Consider the following 27,210-nt stretch of genomic DNA (forward strand, 5'->3'; position numbering starts at 1 on the left):
GCAAATCCTGTATTAGACATCTTTTCAGATGCTGAACAATGAAAGCATCCATCACTAAAGAGTCAGCCAAAATCATGCATCATAGAATGATAGAAAAACTTGAGTTGGAAGGGATTCCCAAGGATCATTGAGTCCAGTTCCTGTCTCCACACAGCAACCACCCAAAATTCAAACCATATTTCTGAGAGCATTCTCCAAACGCCCCCTGGATTACGTATCAGTGTTACTCAGATCCAGGACCTAATTACACTGCATTTTGAATTGTTTGCCCTTAAATGTGCATGTGGAACTGTGGAACATCACACACGTGATGAATGTGAGTCAATGTAAGGCAAAACAGCCACAGCCATGTGGTATCAGATCATTCCACATATAATACAAAAGAAATTATTCAGCAGTCCGCAAAAATGGACAAATTCCACCAGGAAAGTAAGAGGTTTTCCTACAAAGAATAACTGGAGAATAGAAGAAATTGCAGAAAACAAAGAGCATTCCAGGGTCCACTGACCAATCTTTGAAGGACCTAACCTGATTACTCCTGTTAGTCTGCCTAACTACTTTTCCTAATTTCGGCCTGGATTGGCCCTACTAACCCTGTTACATGTTCATTAGAAAGGACCCAGATTGCTAATTCTTACATACAGCTTGGTAGTCACTGCTAAGATTTTATACTTTGGGGTAATGTGGATCCATCAATATAAAAATACCTTCTTTCCATTTTATTTCCGCAAGCTTAAACTTTACAAAATTAATTCTGAAGGTATTCAGTTATATTTATAGTTCTTTTGCAGCACTTCTGGCTGAAACAAAGGAGGTAAAGAATGGGGAATATTACATAGTTAGCATTTTTGCAGTAGGACAATATATACTTCTAAACTTTGTGTATGAAAATGCAGTAAACATATCAGATTGCGGTTTAACACAAGCAGCTAAGCATCACGCAGCTGTACAGGAGTTTCCCACTTTCCTCCTACCCCAGTTTGTTTTTTTTTGCTCAGCATGACAGCATAAGTTAAGGAATGTTCTTCTGACCAGGTGAAATCAGCTGTCCCAGGGATGTTCCCGCCATACCTCCTGCCCATACGCAGCCTAGTGGTCTTGTGGGCTGGTTGCAGAGAGACAGCCTTGATGCTGTGTCAGCACTGCTCTGTTACAGCCAAAGCCCTGGTGTGATATCAACACTATTTTAGCTACAGGTGCAAAGTATAGCACCTTGGGAGGGAAAGTTAAGTCTGCACCACCCAGACTTAGCACACTTGCCAAGAATTCAGGTGACAATGCTTCTGTCATATCCAGAAAATAAATGGATAAAGACAACTCCTGCAAATATCTGTATCACTGACTCGTTTCATTCCTGGACCCCTGACAGAGCAGCTGGAACACTTCCAGAGAAGGTGCCTTTCACCCTTCTTGGCTGATGGCACTCCTGTTTGCCTTAAAATCTCCCTGTATTAATGCAGTGGCTCTACTTAGCTATAACTGGCTGTAATTTGTTTTGGCAGGTGACCTGCTGTCTGTCTGTACATGGACAAAAAACCAACAACAACTTCTCTTTCTTCTGCTTCTCCTACTTGTGTCTACTTCTAACAGATCACTTGGACAGTCATTATATTCTCTATACACTTGCCTACACTGGCAGGTTGGTATACCCAAATATTTACAAGCATCAGGAGGATAATTTAGTGATACAAGAGTATTACATCAGGTTGTAAATGAGGTTTATTACCCATGATGTTTGGTCCTCTGGACAGTGAGCTGTGTTGGAGCTGGAGTAGAGAATATCATCCTTGACTAAAACAGAGATTGCTCTTAGAATGAAGGAGAGGAACAGGTTCAGATGGATGTAGTTCCGAGTGCAATGAAGTTTTCTAAGGAGAGATTTAAAAACAGTCATTTTAGATTTCAAGACAGAAAACCTCTTGAACAGGCTTCTACTCATCTCTGCTTGTTTCTTAGTAATAGGAACCTCAAGTAAGACCTACCCTTTCCTCCTCCATCATATTTCAGTGCTGCCTCATGTTCCTTTAACATCATCTCAGCATTGTCATCATTATATACTGTCCAAGATATATAAATAAATGATCTCTTACTCCTTTTCAGCAATGCAGACCAAAAGATCCCAAAATGTTTCTCTCCCACTTTAATGTAAATGGACAGTAAACACTGATTATCATTCTGTCTGCACTCATTTTTTATGCAAATAAAACTTTTATTATTATTTTATTCTGCATAAATTTCAGATACACTCTCATCATTTTTTTCCTGGTTTTATTTTTTAATTTCTCTATATAATGGCTTTTTATCTTATGATGTATGTCAATGCCAGAACAATTAAAAATGCATGTAAAGCATTAAATTGTCTTTCTGTCCATTGAGATGTAAAAATTCCCTTCTTTAGGCATGTTTAGCATTCTTTAGCACACACGTGAAAGACTCACACACAAATGACAAATTAAATATTCCAATTGAGTGTTGAGTGTTCAGGAGAAGTTAGTTCTAAGTTGAAGGCTTTTCAGTTAAGACACATTCTTTCCAAGATCATCCTATGTAACAGAAATTTGTTTTAGCCAATCCCCAGAAACCAAGCTACTGAAAGGGGTTTTTTTTGGTCAAAATCAGAACTGTGAACTGTATCTGAATAATAGCCAGAAGCCAGGACATTTTAGCAAGCTGAGCAATGAAAGAATGAAGATGAAATAGGATGTTACAGCTAGCACTTTGGTATGCAATGCCAGTTTCTAAGTCATCTTCATGTTTTTATCATAAAATAACATTTCTGCAGAACACCAAATAGCACGTTCTAAAATGACTAGCACAAGCACAGTTAGAGAGAGCAATGGGAAATAAATGACAAATCCATCTCGTTAGCCTGCAGATTGGCCAAGGATGTAATACCAGGCTGAACTTAGAGCAGTTGTTAAAAAAAACACTCATTGCTGTGGCTGTATGTGTCCTTCACTGAAAATGGTTCTGAGAAAAGCTGAAATACTACTATTATTTTGGACAGCAACAGACTTTTCTATGGAACTCAGTACAAGCGAAATACATACCAAGACTGGAGTGGAAGAAAATATTTTCGTGACCAACTTATATTACTAGCTTTTCATCCCCTTCAGTGTATGAAATTATAACATTACATCTGCAAAAGGCTGTCAAATCAACCTTTCAGAGTAGGTGGTCAAAAATCTTTTTATTTAGGGCTAGGTACGATGATTCAGAGTAACAAAGAAATGCTGTTTTTTAGCAGCAAAACAAAAGCTGCTATTCTATTCACCGTGAGTCATGATAGAAAACTATCTTGAATCTTGACAGATAGTTGATACACATGAAAACACATCTTGTAAAAATGATTCAGTCATACTTTTCTTCTTGGTAAGATACACATATTAGTGTCAGGTAGAGAATCTGACTTTTTTGGTTTTGCAACACAGGAGTTATCTTGAAGGAAGTATTCTAAGAGCTCCACAGTAGTAACTTGAATCTAAGTGTTACACAAAGACATGCTGTTCTACAATTCATTTTCACTCTGAGTTGGAAAAAAAAAAAATGTTTTAAAGTATGAGAAAAATATTAATTATTTCAAATCAGTTTTCAATTTTCTAAAACTTCATGATATACTAAAATTCAGACATTCAAAATGAAGGAACAGAAATGTACACTGTATGTAGGGTAAAAATACTACTTTTGACTAAGTCAAAATCATTACTTTCAATGTTTATAAAATGTTTACAGAAACAAGACTAGCCCTGACAATGTGGCAATGTCCAACAGGAAAGTATAGTGCCAGAGAGTTTCCAATTTAGTTTACTCATAGTAAGTACACAGAGAATTACGTGGGGAGTGACACCACGGCAACTTGAAAAACGTTGCCATCTTAATATAGAATGATACTACAGACCTTAATATGCCTCTATTCTGAGCTTAGAAGATTATTCAGAGATGAAATCCTTTTGTTTTGCAACGCTTCTAAACCTGTCCTTTGCATGTATTAACAATGGAAGGCTATCTAACGGTTTTGTAGGATCAAGTAAAGTGGGAATCATCTCTGGAAGAAACATAACAGAGACGCACAGAACTGCAACTGCATGGAAACGAACTTCAACTGCATGGAAACTTTCAGGCAAAATCACCTTCTATCATCCAACGGTTCTGCTTTTCTTGTGCTTATAGCTGATATTTTAAACAACTGGAAAGGCTTGAGGCTGTATCTGTTCTGCCAGATATAATATACAATGGAGCGTGGAAGTTAAACAGTAGTACCTGAAAAAGAATTTCCACTTCTTTTTCATGTCCGTGTTTTCATTTATAACGTAATACTGAATATATTCATGATTAAACGCAGTACAATTGGTAGCATACATATAAAAATCCAGCGAGGCATAATTTTCATAATGTCTGGCTTTAGTAATATGCAAGTTTAAATCCTAATCCTGCTGGGTGAAGTCAGAATTTTCACAACCCTCCTGCTTTAGTGACTCCAGTGATTTTTAGCTATCTTCTTAACTACCCAATCTCCTTTAGTCAATGTGACCTGAAAAGTTGTTTAATGTCTTTTTTAAATACAACAAAGACAGTTTGCTGATTACATGCAAAGGAGAATGTATTTCAGGGGTGAGTGAACTATCTTCACAAATACTATATTGAAATTGCCTATAAAGAACCTCTGGACCCTTTCAGGGCAAAGTGTACGTTTTGGACAGCAGGTGTAAACAGGTAAGTAGCAGAAAGCTAAACTTTACAGAATCTTATTTTCAAACTCTGTCCTTAAAAACAGACCAGAATGTACAGGATGGAATACGACTCAGAGATATGCAGAGACATACAGCCCTTTACATTCACTTTTCTCACTGACACTTTACAATTGCATCAGCTGCAGTATGACACAAGAAGTGTCTCTTTGTTACACTCAGATGTCTATGATATAATATCTGAAATGTGTTACTGGGTATTAGCAGTTTTGAAATGCATGATCTGCTTTCAGTGTTTGGTAGTGGACACATTATACCCTTAAGTGACTCCATTTTTTTCAAAGATATTCCAAAATAGTGTCATGTGTCATTTATCCACTCTGAACTGCCTCTAAATATTTAAATATTGACAAAATCTTACAGTAGTCTACAAAATTTATAGCATGCCACAGTAACAAGCTAATCAGAGGACTGAAACTATGCAGCCCTCTACATCTAATACTACATGTAATTTTTTTCTACTAATTTGAGAGATGCATTTTCTTGTTCTTAGAGTGGAAATGAAAAGTTGTGTAAGGTTAATACTGGATAATATAAAAGCCATTCAATTAGACAGAAATGAAGCATAACGGCATGAAAGTTGAGAAAATGAGGAAAGCTATGATATCAATTATAAGATTTTGCTCTTTCTTTTGACAGATGGGGATAACTTTCTGTCTCAGAAAATGCCCAGAAATGAGCCAAAAACAGCAGACAGTACTGCTTTTCCCAACACTGCCTAAGTAAAACACTGCACACCAAGTATTGTCCTTCAGCACAGTTACCCACACCCTTACAAACCCTCTTGGATTACCTGTGATGCCTGGAGACCACTCAGAAGTTTCTGAACAGCACCAGTTGTCTGGTGTTGAGACCAGCATTCTACTTATTTTCAAGAACAATTCAATGTATTGATTTTTAAAATGAAACAAAAATTACTTTATAGATTCATTCCTAAGTAGGCTGTGATGTCTATACATTTGTAAAGTGCTTTGAATTTTTTTTTAATGACTGGTGCTGGCAAAAATCCTGTAGGCATTACGTTACTGTCAGCTGTCTGAGAAAATGCAAAAATGATACTTTTTTTTTTAAATCTGGGCAATCAGTAATAAGACAATAATTAAAACTGTTTTATTATTGCGCATATTTACTAGCGAAAAATACATACCTGAAAAGGCAAAGAATTATACTTCCTGTTGTGAGAGCAATCAGAGATACGCTGTGACCAAGGGTATAAATTGCCTTCACTCTTACATAGAAGTTGACCTGCACAAAAATATACACATGCTGAAACCACTTACTGATATTTGAATTGACTGAAGTGATACAGTTTTCCATTAAATAGTTCTCAAGACCAAATAAATAGCATTGTTTTCAGGCTTTGCTCTATATTACATGATGAGAATGTATTATACCTTTATTCCAACATATTTTTGCAATGCAGCGTATCAAACCAACAGACATCAGTAGGAAATACAGCCTAAGAAATTCAGTCACACAAGTTGCAATTTTAGCTGATTATCCCATGTCTATGAGGTAAAAAAAAAAAGCATCTGGTCAAAAAATGTTCACAGACATCTGAAAAGTAAGAATGAGATGCAGTTTGAAAGAATGGATTGTCACCGAACGAGGCAATCTCTCAGTCCTTCTGCTCCAGTGTACTTAGTCATGCATTTATACATCAATTTAATTTTAAGGACATTTACGTCCCATTAATTTTAAGGACATCTTTAAATTCCATTCATTTCCTAATCTGTATGTTCAAATACTTGTCACCCAAACAACCCTTTCCCATTCCTTATGTTGTAAAGTTAGCTGCTAAATCTTGGAAAGGAATTATATCAGCAGAGAAAAAGCAGACTGAAGTGTACAGTCTGATCATTAACTACAGTTATATGTAAATTTGCCAGAACATATTACATTAAAACCCATTCTGAACAACGATGATAATGCTCTCAGAATGAAACTGCTTGTTCATTTGTGCCTACAGCAAAGTGATTGCACAAAGCTAGATAGAATACTAAAATTATAGAATTTTTTGCTATGTGAAATAAAATTTTTAACAGCAATATAGAATATGTTAAATAAAACTGACAGAATTTCTATACGTACTGCACATATTAATAGCACTCAGATCTTACAGCTGCATCTGTAAAAGCAGTAATAAAGCAATACCTTTAAATAAACTATTAGAAAACGGAAGAGTAACTCACTCGAAATGCTGCAAATACACTGGACACTTTTTTTATTCAGCCTGCCCTGCCCTGCAAAATCATGGAAGAAGGATGCTCCAATAAATGACTTAACAATTTGGCAGCCTCATGATCTATCATCAGCATTCTAGGAGGTGAAGAATTTTATTCCCTGACCTTGTGCCTATCAAGTGTAGCAAGAACACACTCAAAGCCTGGAAACAATGCACAGCAGTTCCATAATATGTTGTTCTATTTGTTATCATCTTGTTGGCAGTTCCAGGCCCCATTAAAATGCTTTTCTACAGAACATGCAAACAGAAATCTGAAGGGTCTCTAAATCAAAGCTTCTTAACATCCACCATGTAAATATTGTAAATTTGAAGGAGATAAATGTCACTTGCAAAAGAAGCTGCAGTGACAGCAAATCTGCGTTGTTTAAATACTGAGTGGAAGTTTTCACATTCAGTTTCTCAGACAAAAATGATCAGCAGAGATGCCCTGTAAATAGTAACACTGATGCTCAGCTAAACAGAAGTCAGCACACTGCAGAAGAGCAGCAGTGAGCTGTCTACTAGTATGACAAAGCCATACACGTAAAACCTGGTAAGATCATGGGGACAGCACAGGGAATACTTTACAATGCTCTTGTCTTCTTGTCTTGAGAACCACAAAGTAGCTTAACAAATCCTGCAATGTTAAAGCAACCATCATCCCTTTGTAACTTATATTTGCTAGTACTCTTCAAAAGGTAATCACATAAACCAGGCCTCCTGATGCAAAGTGTGTCCTTCAGAGCCCCTGGTAGAAATGACTTCTTCCTTCTCATTTGGGTTTCTCACTGTGCTAGAAAACCTTAAAAAGCTGTATGGTCCCTTTCTGCTGCACAGTGGCAGAAATGTTTTATGAGTCGGTTATACAATCCCCAAAGACAGTCTCCTTCTGCCAAGCAGCAGAAATAACTCCAAGATGTGTGTAAGTTTGGCACATGTAAGCTCATGCATCCGCTGTTAAACAAATGACTCCACAGATCAAACTGTGCGCATCTCCAAGTACCATGGTCTCTACACTCCAGACAGTTCCCTCTGCCTAGGTGAATCACCGCCCTTCTGCATTCAAAAATTCTCATGTTGACATTTTTATTAGGCTTTGAAATACTTTTTCTGAGAATCCTGTAAACAACTCCGCACACACATGATACATGGGAAGTATTAGAAGCTGACAGGAATAGAAATATTGCTATTTCGAAGCAAGAATCCATAAAAATATTTGAATTATTGAAATATGTTTGCTTACACTAAAGATACTAGCAATTTTGTTTATGTAGTTCTGTTGCTAGTGACTACTTATCCCAGATTTACATGACAGATCAGAATCCAGTAGCTACAAGAAGTAATTTCAACTTGCACGTTTCCTTTCAACAATACACTAGCCATTCTTCAACGCTTGACACTTTGAGAACTCGTTAATCTGGTATTTGGCTTTTACCTGACACTGAATTTAGTTTCACAAAAAAGAGTCATAATTTCCTTTACTATTACATCACCCAAAGGTTTTCCACTTCTGCAGGGCGTGAATTTCTGAGTACATGTCTTTATTCTTCTGACTGACTAATCCAAGCTGTGTAACACACACAGATGCAAGCTTTACTACATGACTTACTATCACATATACCAAAGTAAATTCAGGTAAGCTATATTAGCACCTTCATGTTTAATGTCTTAAATGTCTTAAATCGTAGTCAGTCAAAAGTGTGCTTTTACTGATCAGTACAGAATACCTCTGTTAATTAATATAATCTCCCTTCTAATACATAAAGGAAAGCCAAGCAGAGAATAATAACATTCTAGCTACAAAATAAGCAGTAAGAAAACCTGCTATTAAATCACTTTTTTGCTGGCTAGACAATCTAAAGTGCAGCTACAAACTCATTATACTGCAGTGAGCATGCCGAATTTAGCACCAGCTGGTTTCAGATCAGTATATGAGATGAGAACGACTTTGTTGGCAATCATGGATGATAATTTACCAAGTGAGACAGGATGAAGATGTCTTCTCATCCGCCACAATCCCATGTTTAGTATTTTACTTTACCCAACTTTTCTGATTCTCATGGCAACATATTAGCTCTCCTTCCGCATCCAGAGATACTGATTGCAGAAAAAAGAACTGTAAGTCAAGAGTCATTCAGTTCACCCCTAAGTAGATATCACTTCCTGGTCAATTCCACTGACATCATTAACAAACGATATCCATTACCCTAAATGGTGAACTAGTCCTATTTGAGAAGCCCCAGGGCTTCTAAGACATCTGCATGGCAGATATGACATAGGATCTCTTTACTGTAATCTTGGCAGTGGTGCTAAATGCTGCTGGATATCTGTGTTTATGCAATCACATCAATGCCATTTCCACATACTAGTGATTAGTCACATACGTCTCAAGCATGCATCTTCCTTCAGGAATTTTGATTTGCAAGTTGAATTTCACCTTTCCAGTTTTTAGAGTATGTGATAAGTAAGTTTATGCAAATGACTTGAAGAACGCAATGTTGTTAACTGTGCTGGTATGGATAAATTCTAAGTCCCAAGAAATTTGTTCTAGCTCTGGCTCTGACATTCTGAACTCAGTCAGATCCAACCAGGTAAGAAAGCCTACTCTGCAAAGTGAAAGTTTTCACACTTGTCTTCTATTGTGAATGGATAAGAAGAAATCTCTTAATTTTTTTAATCACTTCTGATGCAATTACTAGCAACTCAACAAGTCCATTGCTTATAAAACATGCTACTTGTATCATCTTCTAATTCTCATCTATGTATTGTATTTTTATGATGTGCCTATTCCTTTAAAAGGTCCAAGTACACCATATCTACAGAGAGACTGTATCTTCTCCTTAATTTTTGTCTTGACTTGGAAGTATTTGTTTAGGAAATACGTTTGGTGCCAAGTATATAACATATATAACTATGTTTAGACTGCATTGCCTTTGCTCATTTTTTCCCCTATCTTTGCCCATCTTCATTCCGGAATGACTTGCTTTGGTCCTACATTTTTCCCCTCATTCCTACCCTAGACACAGAACACACTGTATTTGCATAAATAAAGAACAGAGATCAACTGATTTACAGACTGTAATGACCCACGGTCACTGTACTTGTTAGATGGCCTGCACCAGTAAGATCATAAGAATGATTCTGGATCAGAATTCATTATTGAGAAACTGCAGCCAGACAATGTTCCCACAGGAAAACCTCAATTCTGCTTACATGTTCTGCATTTCTTCATATCAAGAACAACTTGAACTCTATATATATTTTCCTTTCTCTTTTCTTGGAATCACAAGGGATTCCATTACACAGAGTAACAACTTTGAAATTTATCTGCCTGGTGAAATTCATCTGCTATTTTTTTAATGGAACAAATTTTAGCAGAGCTGAATAAAGTTGATCTTTGGATAAGTAATTTTACTGTCCTGTAAACGTTCTTAATGTCCAGGAATGCAGAGTTCCTGTTTTCTTCCTCAGAATAAGTTAGAAACAAGTGCAGGACAGTACAGTAAAGCAAGAGATGCACTAAGCCTTTGAATTTTGCAGTGGTGAATTCATCTCAGCAAGGTTTCTTTATAACCATGGAACAAAAGCAGCAGTGTTATTCATCTTGTCCTACAAGAAAAATCTGAAATAATTTAGAAGGATAATAAAGTAAAAAGACGTAGTTTATCTTCATTAAATGCAAAGGAAACCAAGAAAGTTCAGAGCAGATGAAGATCGTGGGAGTCTAAAGTTGGGCAATATTGCTCTGTCTCAGGCTTTTCTCCACTGACTTGGTTAGCTTTCCATCAGACAATAAAAGCATTACACATTCTTGGGTTCCATTTCTAATAAGATTTTTTTTTATTTTCAAATTAGTTTTAAAGGCCAGCATTTGAAGCTTAGCATTTTTTCTCGCTTTTGTTTGAAATTTTTTCAACTGAGGTCCAACTCTCACAGAATTTCAGATACCACAGTTCTGTTTCCTTAGTAATAACATCATGAAAAAAACAACCCTAATGTATTTGTAAAAAAAATTTTTCAAATAGCTACAAGAGATAAGGAGAAACGAGTAAGGCTTCCTTTAGCTTAATAATGTATAATATAATAATGAATATAGTAATGGTATATAATCCTTCTAAAAGGTATGAAGCTCAACAGAACTAGTCATTCTCTCTCTCTCAAAGGAATTAATGGAAGAGAAGAGACTCTTCTATGCTATGATTCATGTGCTTCATTGTGCTTATGATGATTCAAAGAAATTAGGATGACTTGCAGCCAGGCTCCAAAGACTACATCTCTTCTGATACTACAGAAGACAAGGGCTGTCTGCCTTAAATGCAGGTGAGTCCATTGCAGTCAGATAAAGTCTGTCTGAATTTTGACTGTTACTCACATAAAATGCATAGTTTTTACTTACTATTAAAAAAACTCAGTTTGGCAGTGTGTCCATATGTTACCATCTTATTATTATTACTGATAACTACTCACAGCACTGTAGTGATGCCAGCATATAACAGAATGAGCATGTATCTCAAAGTTGCAAAAGATTAATGAAAAAGAAAATGCTACTGTTTGATACAAAGAAATTACATGGAAGTGAGGGAGGAGGCATTTTTAAAAGGAAATTTAATGAATCACACAATTTCTTGAATCGGAAGGGACCTTTAAATATCAGCTAGTCCAATACCCTTGCAATGAACAGAGACTTCTACAGCTAGATCAGGGTGCTCAGGGCCTGGACCAGCCTTGAATGTCTGAGGACTCCAAATCTGGACACAGTACCACAACTGAGGTCTCACCTGCACAGATAGAGGGGCAGGATCACCTCTCCTGCCCTGCTGGCAGCTACTCTTTTGACGCAGCCCAGGATACAGCTGGCATTCCAGGCTGTGACGGCACATTGCTGGCTCATGTCTACCTTGCCATCCATTAAGTCATAGAGGACCCTGAGATGGAAGGGACCCCCAAGGATCATTTAGTCCTGGTAGATGAAATCCTGAATCATCAGGTGCCAGCACCTACTGATTAAGCTACGCATTAAATATTTATTTTTTGCTCACAGAAATTAATAAAAATTACAGATTTGAGTATTTCATTGCATAACTCTTGCAACATATGGGGCCTTTCATATTTATATGCAGTGATGTAAGCATATAGATTACGTATACTTTCTAAGTCAGTTACATTCAGTTAATTCAAATAAACTTGTTTTAAATGAAACTGAAGATAATTTAGCTCGGTTCAAAACCATACATTTTAACTGATGAAAGCTTTTGCATAACCAGAGTTTGGGATTGTCTTCTTAATTCATTTTTTTCTATTGCTATTTACAGTCATTCCAAGTAAGACACTGGTAAAAGGACTTAGCATTCTCATCAGATCTAAAGTGAGCACAGAGCATGTCATGGGCACAGCTCCAATTCTAGATGGTGTAATCTGCAGACGTTTTTGTTTAAAATACCCTTTGTTTTTCTCTTACAAGGTATCTTGCAGAAGACAGTACAGCAGAATGAATTTATAGCATTGTTAAAAAGACCAAGATATATATTTCCAGTTGTTTTTATTTTCTTAATAGCATGTTGCATGTATTCAAGGAAAAGCTTTGATAAAAAGCCTTAAGAGTTAAAAGCCGTTCCGTAACAACTTATAATCAATTCTGTAACTTCTTATAACCAGTGCCTTACAGCTACATTGCCTCTTAGAATCTCAGTCTACTTTCACTTTCAGACTTGTGTCCTCTACTTTCCAAGACGTGAGTGTAAAACTGAAATAGGCAGATAGTGAGAGAACAGTATCACAGAAAGGTATTTTTTATTTGGTGTACGGTTACATTTTATTTTCATTCCTTCCCTTAATAATGAAATTCTGTATATATATATTTTTTTAACCAATAAAATACTCTACATGGAGTTCTTGACTGAGCTGTCCACAATACTGCCTCTGTAATTTCCTGGACATTTGGTATCTAATTCATAAGCTCTCAGTGCTCCTGGCTAAGAAGATAAATTTTTCCTTTCAGATCTACTTTCAACTGGCTACACCATCAAATAAACCTGTTCCTCAAACTACTGCAAGGCTAAATAAACACTACTAGATTTTGAATCCACAGCATCAAAAATTATGATTGTTTGAATGTATGTGTTATGATTTGCAAAACTAAGTAAAATATTTAGATTATTAGAACTATGACACTTCTAATGATTCAGCAAAAAAACTGGCAAATGAAGTTCCGAAATTATGTATTTAATAACTACACGAAGAAAAGCAGACAGACAAAGGACAAAATTCTGCACTGTGTTGTGGCAGTCAAAATCCAGAAAAAGAAATCAGATTATCATTGACCTAGATACAGTTACTATATTTTACACAGCACCACTTTGAGTCTTCATATTGGTACTGCTGCAAAATTAACAGCAAAATAATCCAAAAATCAACAGCACGTGAAAGCACATTCTATTTCTTACTATTCTGTGTGAACCACTACCAGTCAGGTCTTAGTTAACTAATTTAGCTTTTTACATCCAGATTAAATTAGAAAGAATAAGACCAACAGAAGTGTAAACAAGGTATGGAGACTCCAAAACAGGATTTAGAACTAAACTGCATGCAGGGTTTTGAAAGATTTTCATAAAGAGAAAATATCAAAGCTTAGATTTTGTAACTGTTTTCAAAGTATAAGTTGATTCAAGCCATGCATGTGAAGTTAAAATGATATTTTGAAACTGAAATGACTTGAAAATTTCTGCTAGTATTTTTGCCACAGGAGTAAAATATGTGGCCTTGCAAAATACTCACATGGTTGCCTGAGATTCCAAAATTCAACAATTTTGGAAGAAATTCAACAATTTATTTTTAATCTTTTAAGGCAAATATTCAAATTGCAACCAATAACCAAGTCAACTGGTGACTGGGTACCACAAAATCAGTGGGTGATGACTTGCACACTTTTTTGTAGACTAGAAAGACCTCACGCTTTTTATGGCTAACTAATTCCATGGATACGAAGACATTACACATACAAAGAAGAGATTTGATTACAAGTTTGTGTAATTACTGTTACACTCAAGAGATTTTTTCATAAAATCTATTCCTATGTACAGTTTTGTTTTCTTAGAACACTTTTTTCTGCTAACATTTTCTCTACAGATAGTTTCATGTTTCTTTTACTAAGTTTAAGAGACTGAAGTCTTCTGTTTGTTTACACAGCAGAAACGGCACAGAAGCTCCCTAGGAAAGGTGACAGTTACCCAGGGGATCTTTCATCCTCAGCCTCGGTTTGGAAGGACCTCTAGGGGTAGGAGGGTAATTCTGTGCTCAAGAGCAAAACTGAATTGAGTGTTTGTTCAAAGGAGTATCACTACTGATAGGATATTATCCTCCATGTAAAAGAAAAATGAACAGCTCTTTATTTATTTAACCAAAAGATATAACTGATTACTTCTAAAGTATGATCATGATCATCACAAATGACTGCTTTGTTTATTCTAGGGCCCAGTATATTTTTGGAATGCTATATGTAAATTTCATATTCACAAATGCGATTATTTACAATTATATTAAAATACAAGCTCTTAAATTTTTAGAACACATTTCAGAATACTGAATAATGTCTAAATACTGATATGAAAGAACACATCAGAAAACTTTAAACTGCACAATGAATATAAGGTTGTTTGGGCCTAGCAACTTGGCTGAGAGCATTAGAAAGAGATACTTGCAAATGTAGGTGGAAATATAATACAAATCCTAGTTCCTTCCTTTTACAGCATTAACTTCAACAAAGTGGCAGCTGTTTCTGAAGTCTTGTAAAACCTTAAATACAAGCTGGAATAAAGAGATTGATCATATGATGGGGACAATGCACTTATTTCTTCCTATTTTTGGACGGCACAGCACAGAACTGAATTTACAAAAATATATATCTCATAAAATATGTACTCCTTGGTATTTAATAATCTTTAAATAACAGATTAACGTAAACCCTTTTCCAACATGGTTCTCTTTCAGTTCACTTTAATCTGTGGACAATCTATATGAAATAAAAAAAATTCCCACTGTGCTCCCAAAGGAGAGTACATTAGCTTATACTCTTATACTCATGCCCCATCCTTCTCACTTGAGCATGACAGAAGAATTTTGTATTCTCTTTCAGAAATAGTGGTCTCTAATCACATATTGTGAAAAAGTAATGAAAAATGCAGAATGTAATGTAAACAAAAATAGCATGACTCACAGGCAGACAGAAAAACACTGGCAGACAGCAACTATGCAATACATTTTCTTGAAAGGGACACATTCAATTTAGACTCAGGACAAACAATCCATTAGTCCAAGGCAATGGTCCACTTCACAGACAGTAGTAATGCACCTGTTTTCTAAAGGCAATTACAGACATTCAGGACAGTGTTTGTCTGAGTCAGTTCTGACTTTGCTACCATGACTGCAACTGTTTTGGGAAGTACCCAAGGCAGCTCACTCAGGGTGTTATCTATGGCAGAAACCTAAGAATGGATGCTTGTGGAAAGTTGCCAAACCATGGATAATCCTTTCACTGATGATGTTCCATATAGGCACGTGCTGCAACAGTTTCATCATGTGTAACAGCACTGAGAATTTTCCTCTCCATGAATTTATCTTTGTATTACTGAAGTGTTTGAACCATATAGCCTGTGATATAATAAATGTCAGGTCAATTCAAGCTAAGATTAGATAATACTGTATTAGCTGACTTGTAGTCATCTTTTTTTTTTTTTTTTTTTTAAATAAAGTGGCCACATTTCAGTCCTTTACATTCATGAGGCAGCTTGGCTTGTGCTAGTAATGCTGATAAAGAGCGTGATACCCTCTGAGGACAGCTGGACTCGTGCGTCCAACTAAAAGGTCAGAATTGTTGACATGAAAGAAAAGGTTGCAGTGAATTTGTTTTGGGTTAACAGACCTTGACATGTTTTTCCCGTATGGTCAAATCAAGTCACCCATTTTGCCACTGTGGTGCCACAAGCTCAAAGGAAATACACAAGAAAAAAGAAGATACTTATTAGAATGAACAAGATGAATCTGAAAGTTGATCTTGAAGGTCAGCAGCAACCAATTTTCTTATAGGAAAGAGATTGGAAGTATATAACAAAGATTTAAATACACAATTGGATGTGATGTGATGAAAACATAATTGTTTGTTCAGAGTCCTACTCTTCAAGGTGGTTACCTATAAATACAGACCCATTATAGACCCTATAAATGGGTCTATAATGGAAATTTATTCAGTAGGGAAGATACAGGTATCAATCTGTAACAAAGACAATTTCTACCTCTTCTGCAAACATTTTCTTCAGGGAAAGAGTATGGAAAAACATTTAAGACTTACCATAGGAAAAGTATTTTGTCACTTTTCCTAAATTTACTTTAACTCTGAGAATAACCTCATACGCTGCCTGAAAAATATAGTCGCATGTAATTTTTATGTCCAAAACATTTTGTTATTTGAAGAGCTACGGCTTCATTTTTAACTCTTTTTGTTGAAAATCTGGGTCAAATACAGTTGAAATGTACTGATTAATACTGAGGAACGGCTTTTTGCTTAAAGATGCTACCACTAACTGGTAAGATTTGAATTGAAGAAATCATCTGCTTTCTGTGTAACAGCTGGCATTTAAATGCCTCCTGAAATCTCAATACTGAGTGATATTTGCATTTTCTATAACTTTTCCCATGAAGAGATGCATTTAAACACTTCCTTTCCTGTTTTCCTTTTCAGATTTCATTCTGATAATTCCATCCTTTCTTAATTACAAAGAAAAACTACAACAAAACCCACAAACCAAACAAAAACCCTAAAACAACTGCATATTCTTATTATTCGCACAGGATCAGTTTGCCATCCAATATGTCTGCACTCTTGTATTGACTTTTTTTTTGACTTGTCAGTTTTAAGGTTAAAAAAGAATTATTGTTATGTTTCACTGAATTAACCAGTTATGATCTTCAGGCAAAGAATATCCTCTGAACAATGACAGTGACACTTGAGAAAAGTGGACAGCGGCTGTCAGGCCATGTTGCTTGAAACACAATCAGTGCTTGCACTTCCACTTTCCGTCCCTCCAACATGGTATGCATTTATGTTGTATACTATCTATGGCAGATGCCTAGAATGTTCTCTCAATCGTGCTTCTGTTAATCATTTTCTCCCATATCTGCTCTCTACTTCTCTTCTAATTTTTATCTTCCCTTGTTTCTTATTTAATCTTTATCAGGCTTGTTCAAATGTCACTACTACTACCCATGTCCAGCCTCTCTAGCTTCATTCCTGTAAGTACAATCAACTTGCATTTCAAATTGCTCCTTTAAGTTAGTAGTAGCTACTTCAAACAAGATCTGCTTTTCTATTTCTACTGCTACTTCTACTAATTGAGTACATCTCACTACCTGAAATTTTGTCATTTGCTCATTTGATTTTTTTAAGTCTTAACCTATTTTGACTCCCTGTGACAAAGTCTGGGTTGATGACAGTGTTTTAAAGGGCTGGTTTAGCAGTAACATGGGATTGTTCCCAAGGAGTCAGATTGCACCAATGTTTTGAAATGTGTCTTCAGAAAGGATAGGAAGGTAATATATTCTAAAAATTCTTTATTGCTCATGCTCATCTACAGGCAGGGATTTAAAATACAGAAAGAAATGGCAAGAACCATGTCTTAGCTAGAAAGCTAGCACATCTCTGCAGTAGGGTGTAATACATCTGCTAGAGCTGTTCCACATAGATAATACAATTCAGGAAAACCCAAACGGTTAAGAATGTTTATCCACGAGATTACTTCATGCGCTCACAATAACAAAAGTACTGACACTGTGATCTGAAAACCATTTTTTGTAAACAAAATCTTGTGCCGCTAGAGTGAATAGAAAAGCTGGTAGAAAATAGGCAAAACATCATGGCAAGAGTATTTCTCTACATAACAAAGAACGAGAAATAGTTTCTACAAACTGAACAAATTCATTTTCTATTTGTACTATGTTTTGATGTCTTGATAGCTTTTTGAATCAATTCTAATGGCTAATCCAATTTTAAGTCAAACATAAATCTGCAATAATTCCAGTGACCTATGTTAATTCTATTTTACTCATGATAACTTAGACATATCAGCAATCAAATGGTGCATACATTATTAACAGATTTATTACATTATTAGGATTTGTTATAATAGAAACATTTGGAAATAACACCATGCAAAACAAGTACACAAGCTCAGTCAGTATTAGAAATGTGGATGCATTGCTGCACTTAACAACTGATCATAGCCTTATGTTTCAAACAATTACAAAATTCTATATTTCTGTGTTTGTCTTACATGACATTTGCAATCTAAGCACGTGGCAAGCAATGCTACCAAAAATGTCTACAGTTTGTTACTAATTCTGATTGAATAAAATAGGATTATTTGGAAGCACATTATGTCTCATAGCTATTTTGAACATCAGCATTTAAATGAGTTGAAAAAATGTTCTTCCTACCTTATAATCATCCTCATAGTCATTATATCCACAAGTACTTAAGATGTCAGGAAAAATATCTGACCATCCATTACTGGTACAATTTTTGCTAATATTTCCTGTAAAACAAAATTTGAGAGTTTAAATCAGAAGGATTCAAAAGGCTACTCAACAATGAATGTAGCCAATCTAATTTTGTTATCCTCTGGAAACATGCTGTTAATATACTCTATTTCCTAAGTCTCCTGTTAAATCAACTCATCTGTTTCCTATCATATGCTCTTCATTAACTTTACTTTGACTTTTACTACTGCTCTGAGTAGTCTCTACAGTAAAGAAATATTCCAAGTTGTGATGGTAGGCTTCTGCTCTGGTACAACAGCTATTCCTGTTACATCTGCAAAAGCCTGAAATATTTTGTTGTACTGTCTGAAGTATTCTAGAAGGAGGCCTTCAGTTCATTTTATGAAGAGGATAACTTGTAGATTAGCTAATCTGAAAGAAAAGTAATTTCAGTGAGAGTATTCTGACTTAAACTTTTTCCTAGAAGGCAATACCACATGATCTTCTGAAGAGTTATTAAAGCTCTTAGATATTATGGTGGTGAATTACTGCTACAGCAAACATCAGTAGAGTTTGTAATGGATTTTAAAGGTTGAACTTTGTGAAAGGTTGAGGAATGACGACATAAATACACATGCTGAATCTTAACCTTTGAACCAGTCACTGATGTTCTTACAGAAGATACAGAAAATGGAAAAGGAATTCTGAACTGTTTCATAAAAGATTTTTTGATTGGAATTGAGAAAATAAGTTGATTTCTCTCCCATGTGAAGTTACTCAAATGAGATTGGGGCAATCTATAATAGCACTCCTTAATCTAACGAATATGCACTAATATTCATCCAATATGAAACAGCTTGAGAAAATCTGATGTTAGAATAAACAAAAGTCATTAAAATTATTATAATTTACTCTTAAAATGTTAAATCATGAGCAACTACCCTTCATCTTTCTTACAGCAATTTAAATATTCATGATGCTTGTCTTTCTAATAACATATTGTTATGGTTTGGAGTTTATTACTGGTCTTTAACTAACTTGAAGATGCCTGCTTTCCATCACCCAGGGGCAAATAAATGTGTCACAGATCAGCTTAAATCAAGAATAACCAAACATATTCGTATAAATTCCAAACTAAAACTTTTCTGATTTTTATCTTGCTCCTCAGTTACTTCTTCGCACAATGTCTTCAGCAGTAAGTTGTACATACACCACGAGGGGTCGATTGGCAAACCACAAAACCTCTCTAACCTTTTTATACCTTCTAAAATGCCTTCACTTTATAAGTAGATAAAGATTCTTTCATTAGGCAGAGCAGAGGAACATGTTAAAAGAATACCTGAAAGGTGCTTACAGTGAGAGCCGTCTGGTCTCTTCTCACTAGTGGCAGGTGACAGGACGAGGGGAAACGGCCTTAAGTTGCACCAGGGCAAGTTTGGGTTGGATACCAGGGAAAACTTCTTTACAGAAAGGGTTGTTAAACATTGGAATAAGCTCCCCATCCCTGGATGTGTTTAAAAACCGTTTGGCTGTGGTGCTCAGGGACGTGATTTAGTGGAGGGTTGTTAGAGGTGGGGCAGTATGGTTTGATAGTGGTTGGATTCAATGATCTTTAAGGTCATTCTATGAGCAATTCTATGATCCTATGAACAGGTCTTAGGAATCTTAGTCACTGAGGAGTTCATTTCAGCTTCTATTTAAAAGCAGCATGAAAGGTTTCATAATAATTCCCTTAAATTTTAATAGCAGTAATTTTTTGCTATTATGTGTTAATGTTGGCTCGTAACTCTCATGAAGGCAAGGCAGAGCACCTCTCCTAAGCACAGAAGGAACAACCTGTATGCAATCTGATGGCAGATGTTAGAGATGTCAGTCCGGTTCAGCGGCATTAATTATTAATGCAGACAGGCCCAGAAGAGTAAGCAACATCTACAGCTTTGATGAGCTGCACTGTATCAGAATTTATGCACATTTAGTACCTAAACTAAGAATACCAGATGGACCACAAAGACAATTATTTGGTCCTTCCATGATGTATCATGAACAGCTCTGTAGAAAATCTGTTATTTCAGCTCTTACAAAAACTAAAACCTTAGGCTCCAAGTCAACATTTTTAACACATTATTTTATCAAACACTAAAAAGAAATAAGAAAAAAATACACTTTGAAGTTAAATACCTGGTTTTCCAGAAAAAAGGCTAAATATTTTTGGGCAAGGGACAGTGACAGTCTCTCCAACCTTTGCAGGACGCCAACAGGTGATGTTATCCCAAACTCCAACACATCCTTAAAGAAAAACAACAGTAAGAGACATGAAAGCTCTGCCTGGGACTAGCCATCCACTGTCTTTACCTCATTAATAAGTATCTAAGACTCAGTGGAAGCTTTGGATTAGTACTTCAAGACAGATTATACTTGAAAGAAAGCCACAGAGATTATATTTTCTTTGAAAATATTTGGGGAATCACAAAAGTCTAATGATTAATCAGCTTCTTTTAAGTCAGTCAATACACTTGTTTTCAAAATGTCTCATCAAAACCATGTCACGCTAAGGAATGATAAAGAATGTAATAAGTAACTTCTGAGTATTAATATAATCTAGGAGCAACTTCAAAATTTTGAGAATCTCTTAATCACAGTTAAATGAAACTTTTAATGTGCAGTAATTGGCAAACTGAATGTCACAAAGAAATATTTAAGTAATTCATTGGTCTCAGCAATGCCTATATGATGGAAATACATCGTGACTGGAGAATTCTTGGAATAATAGGTATGGACTTACAAAATCTTCTCTCCTAAATTAAGTAATGGAGATTCAAACAAAGAATGCTTCTGTATGTTGATTTCAGGAAGGAGGTCATAAAACTTCATAGGAACATTTGATGGTAATACTAGTAACAACTTGTTACAGATAGATTGCGTTCGTTAAGGCTTTGTCCATGCTGACATCTGCATAAATGTTCTCCAGAGGAATCAGTTGCTCATGGAGACTGAGTCCTTCTTCATTCCTTTTAGAAGAACACAGCTCCAAATGAATTCAGAAAGACGATGTCAAAAGTAAGAGATTACTAGGAGGAATACTTCACAAAGTTTACTGTGTGGGTATGTTACATGTAATGCCTTACCCTCCACTGCTTTGTATACTGCATCAACATTTCAATCCCAAAAGATATGCAAATTTATTATATTCCCTACATTGCATACCTTCCCATACTCATTTCAATTAATAGGGTGCGTAAGACAATGTAAAATGGAACCTGGTCAAGCAACTCAAATAAATTTCCATCATAAGTTAGATCCACTCCTACGTCCTGTGCCATCACCACATCCTACTTCATTTGTAATAACGAACCTACTTTTTTTTTGTTTTATAATGCTTTCCATGGCAAGTCCCTTTATATCACTTTGTCTCTAATGGCAGCTGATGGGAGGGTAGGAAAGGGGCAAAGAAGTTATTTCCCGATTATTCCATCTCCCATCTTCCGTACTACCTTATGGACAATTTACCCACTGCTACAAATTGTTTGTGGGCATCTTTACAACATGTTTTTTTTTCTTGCAAAGTAGGCTGCAAGGTGGCACTCAGTATCCAGGATGTCCTCCAGAAGTACGTGGGTCTGAGAAGAGAGGTTCATCCAGTGTACTTAGAGCAAATCTGACCTGTAAGTATTCTTGACTGGCCTTTAAGACTTCAAGGATCTCATCTCCATAGAATGCACTGCTCACTTGTCTAAATTCATATATTTCTAAAGCAGACTCCTAATAATGTTCAGAGGAATTTCATTCTCAAAACATGCATTTCTTCCCAAGAGAGTCTGAAGTTATTAATTTAGTTGCAGAATCTAGACAGTATGTACTTGTATTCTAATCAATCCCACTCTCATTTGCTTAAAGCTGATAAACATTGGTTTGTCAAGATTTCCAATTACTTTGAAGGGGACTATTTACTCTGGTTCATTTAATAACTCTTAACTCCTAGATCAATATATCTGACTTCTTTCAGCTTTACCTTATGGTAAGGGAAACTTAGGACTAGGAATTATGAAAGTGGCACTCCTTCCAGCTGTATTCTACAACCAGATGAGAAGATCCTGTAGACAACTCTTTCCAGGTTTCTGGTCCTTACCTTTCGAATGAGTTTTTTTAGCGACTGATGTAGAGTGTAAAGGCTCCTTGACCTTCACAATCACTCCTTTTTCCTGATAATCCCACAGTTTGTCCTTTCCAGTGTATCTACCCCTACAGTTGGTTCACACCTTTCTTTCAGAACTGGCTTGTGAGTTTTTTCTAACCTGTGTTCTACCTGTTTATCTTATGCTCCCTCTGATATTTGTGGCCTTTTTTAGCATTAGTAATGCTACCTCTGAGGCCATGCTGATTTGTCCTTATTTAAAAAATAAGGTTTATATCTTCATACACTTTGAAGTGAACAGAACTTAAACATCTCTGGGTGCTTCCTGAGTTGCAGTACTGGATTAAAATTAAGCCTTACTCCCGTGATCTAACACTAGGGTTTATGCAAAACAGAAGAATGCAAACCCCAGCCAAATCAGGTCATGCTTCCTTTCCAATTGATTTAAAGCCAGAAACAACATCAACAACATCACATACAAGTAATCACAGAGACAAAGAAACTGTTTTCTTCATCTGCCATCACTCATAACTATAGTGGCAAAATGAAATTCTTTTGGCTTGGATAGATGTACTGCCTGAGCCAGCATGAACAAGTTCTGGAGTGCACAGTAATAATCAGCAGCTTGTGTGACTTCAGACCTTTTTATTTCACCCCAATTTTCACTAACAATTGAGAGCTGAGATGAGACATCAGAGCATTCATGCACATCCATAAAAACTGACTACTTGCACAGATTTTCTCTTCTGTTTAATAAGCACTCTGTAAGATGGTGGATTTGCTATCGTAATCTGCACACAACTCAGAAGCCTTTATCAATTAGTATCGTGCTACTATATAGACTAAGAAAAGCTTTTGCTAAAAAGGCAGCTGAACAGTATAGACCTTGGATTGTCATCAGTAACACATACAAAAACAAAAATCCTAACAACCAAATCACGGAATTCCCAAACTCTTATTCAAGCTTTGCTTAACATAAAATCTCACACAGAAATACAGTGGTCCAAGTATAATTCCCATCACTATCTATCAACTCAGTTTGCTTCACATCTTGAAGATAGCTTGGTAGGAAGTAAAACAGTATGCAAATTTTTGATGTTCAAAACATTACAAGTCACAAACAATTTGCATGGAATAGATGTTTTACCTCAGATCTTCCTCGGTATTTTAGGATTTTAGAGGCATTTACTGTAGAGAAAAGAACGATAGTTTTTTGTACTCCTTCAATCAGACAGATGAAATAGCACAAAAGATGCATTTCTACAGAAGAACACTTTCAAATGCATCAACAATCATCAGAGAGAAGTTTGAGTGTTTGTCATCAGAATTCTATGAGCATCACGCCTCAATTTACGTATACCTGTAAGTGTATTTACTATTGTACAGGAAATCTGAGGAAACTGCTAAGATGTCCTAGAAGCATTTATATTCACTGAACAACTACAGTGTGATTCTGAAAACTGGTCTACAGCTAACAGCTGAAATGTGCCTGTTATTGCACACTGTATTGCTAGAGGATTCTGTAAGAGTAACTGAGAAACAATACTCACATTTCTGGGCTCTCAGCTCACCTTTTCCCATTCCCACTCCAATTACTACATACTTTTAACAATATTGCAGTCATATATCATTTTTTTTACCAAAACTGTTTTGTTATGGACTTGTTGAACAAGTCCATTAACTTCCATAAGCCTGCCTTTTCCATGTCAGCTTTCCCTCATAGTACAGCACAAGTTTCATCATGCACAACTGAAAACTGCTATTAGTTTCCTGCCAATCTTGGAAATTCAAAACGGAGACCTAGATGGGATTTGCAGGACTTCAAGCAGATACTGCTCTTTACCGCTGTCTCATTTTACAGTCAACACTGAGATACATGAAATATTGTCAGAGGGTCATATGCTAATATTCTTACCTAGTGGAAAACATATAATTTACTTGATTTGAATGTTTGGTCTTTAATGCTTGTGATATACCTCCAGATACCTCATAATGAAAGGAATTTTAAAAGACTATAACCTAAATTTTGTTTCTCATTTTTTGCAGTTTCCATATAGGCATATTCATCATCCTTCTACCTGACACTTGGTCTCTGAGAAATAAGCTTGCTTATAAACATACTTCTTCACCTCTTACAGTACAACACTGGGTTATCACTTGAAAATGCTGCATATATATATATATATATATATACACACAACATATAATAACCACTAGGTGGCACTTTGCATTTGGATTTTAAAATTGCCAATTCAGAGAGAGATTTAACATTTTTTTAAACTAAATGTTCATGATACATGAAACAAAGCAAAATTCCTTTGAAAATCTGCCAGGAAGTTGTCAACTACTCTACGGTTTGTTTTTCAAGCAGGGAAACATTTTGATTTTTGTACTTAACTTGACAAAGCAGAAGCAACCTCACCTCTTATGGGCAATGTTTTCCAGACTGTAGGTCTGAACACCACTGCATGTAATTTAGGCTACATGGGAATTTATGAACATACACGGAATGAAATTCTTTCTACATTTTAATACGAGTAATAAGAAAGAAAGGAAAAGGAGGGGGTCCAGAAACAATGAGCTAGCAAATTGGAAGCAAAAATAACACAGAAGAACAGCTCAAAGAGGTAGCGGGAAGAAGACAGTGGCAAAAGCCTTTGCTGTTTGAAGTTACTTTGCTAAAATTATCTTCCATGTACCTTTGCCCGGATCCTGAATACATCACAGTGCTCCTGTGCAGCCTCAGCTGGGGATGTCCCAGTCTTCTGACCATGGACCCATCCCAGCTCAGGCCTGGGTCTTCAGCTGTGCTGCTGGTGCACATCTTCAGCCTCCCCACAGCCATGCCCATGCCCGCTTCCACCTGGGCCCTGACTCACTGCTGTGGCCCTACCTGGCCATTCTAGGGCTTTCTAACCCTTGTTCCCTGCATCAGGCTTGGTCATTACTCCCACCCACGGCCCGATGCCTCCCAAGAGGTGCCTGATGCCTGCACTCTGCTCTGCTCCATGCCTATGGGTGGAACAGGTCTGCGAGCTGGCAGAAACATGCTCATGTGTATGTGAGAAGATTGGCTGCAACGCTGTCCAGGAGCACCTCCAGTACTCCTGTCTTTAACGAAAACACTCTTGTGAAACTGTGCACAGTGCATACAAGCTCTGATTAGTCAGAAACAGAGGAAATGGAAATATAAACTTTTTAAATTACTGATCAACAGAAAGGAATCATGCACAGCAAGCACAATTTTGGAAGTTTACACACACTATACCAGATTGAACTAATAAAAATAAACATCAAAACAATAGATTTTAATCTCCTATTGACCTAAGACGTTTGCCATTTACAGATTTTTAAAAGCCAGTCCTATTAGTAGGAGTGTTAAAAATTGTGTTCTTGATGCTTCCTGGAGGATTACTCAAGTTTTCACTTAAGAAAACATTTAAAAGAACATTATTTCCTTTCTGAAGAACAGCTGCCCACCAGAAAACCAAAAATCAACAGGTCGATTTTATTATTTGAGGTAATTCATATATTCTTCGAGTAATGTAATAAAATATGCAAGTTTTTCCATTCAAACTTTCTACAAAGTATATCTCACTTTCCAATTACTTACAACAGCATATGGTTTGTGTAAGTAGACTGCATTCCCATCTCACTACACAAAATTTTTTTTAATATACAGAAAAAATAATTATCATATAGTCAATTATGGTATAATATGGTCAAAGCTGCTAACACCATTAAATATCAATCTCGTTTTCATAGAGAATTCACCAGAAAATATTAAAAATAAAGTATTGGAGAGATTCTCATCTATGAGCTATTTGTTGTATTAACCAGTAATTTTTTAGAGCTTTGGTATTCAGAATTGCTTCTTCATGGATGACATGGATGCCTGCCATGGCCAAAGACGTCTCTACCAGGACTCAAATTCAAAACTACACAGGGCAGATGTTTCTTTAAGAATCTTCCAGAGAGCAAAATTAATTCTCTTACAGATGTACAGCTTATTTTTTCAGGCTCCAATTATTAATATCCATTGCTCACTTTCTACTTACCTTTTGGTGGCACAGGAATTTTAGACCTTCAAAATTGCGGAATATATCTGTGGCCACTCAATGCCTCCTTTCTTTGAAAAATACATTTCTTACTGTCACTCTTAGTAACTTCACGATGTGGAATTTGGAATGAGGCTGACCAGGATATTTTCTTGATCTTTGCTATTTATTACACATTAGTTAGTTTTCAGTAGGAAACTGCACTTCCCATACCTTCTTTCATTCAAAGTACTTTCTCACCTATGGTCCGGCTCCTCATAAGACTACCCAGCTATTTTCTGCTCTGAAATAATTAAGTATAACTTTCACCATAGACAGTTTTACACGGTTCCATTAACAATGACAGCTCAACTAATTAAAACCATGAGTAACCAAACATTCAAAGCAGACCCCTCAGCTCCTTAAATATTTTTAAAAATTGTGTGAACCAAAAAGCAGCATGCTTGTAATACAGCCAGAAAGGCAGCAATTCAGATCTGAAAAAGCCAAAGTTTTCCTTAACAACCCACTGGTGCTGTGTGA

The 27,210-nt window shown here is 36.2% G+C and overlaps 1 protein-coding gene across 2 annotated transcripts in view; it reads right to left on the minus strand.

Moving 5' to 3' along the window:
* VIPR2 (vasoactive intestinal peptide receptor 2) overlaps window positions 1-27,210 on the minus strand; it is a 47,208-nt gene that overhangs the window by 13,413 nt on the left and 6,585 nt on the right. For both annotated transcript variants that reach the window (XM_052694420.1, XM_052694419.1), the window contains exons 3-6: window positions 20,677-20,784; window positions 18,457-18,554; window positions 5,896-5,993; window positions 1,727-1,868 (exon numbers count right to left, since the gene is read on the minus strand). In XM_052694420.1, the coding sequence (XP_052550380.1) occupies window positions 1,727-1,868; window positions 5,896-5,993; window positions 18,457-18,554; window positions 20,677-20,784 (446 nt within the window). The remainder of the gene's footprint in view (window positions 1-1,726; window positions 1,869-5,895; window positions 5,994-18,456; window positions 18,555-20,676; window positions 20,785-27,210) is intronic.

This window comes from Tympanuchus pallidicinctus, unplaced genomic scaffold (assembly GCF_026119805.1).
Source record: "Tympanuchus pallidicinctus isolate F22 unplaced genomic scaffold, pur_lepc_1.0 scaffold3, whole genome shotgun sequence".
NCBI classification, from domain to species: domain Eukaryota; kingdom Metazoa; phylum Chordata; class Aves; order Galliformes; family Phasianidae; genus Tympanuchus; species Tympanuchus pallidicinctus.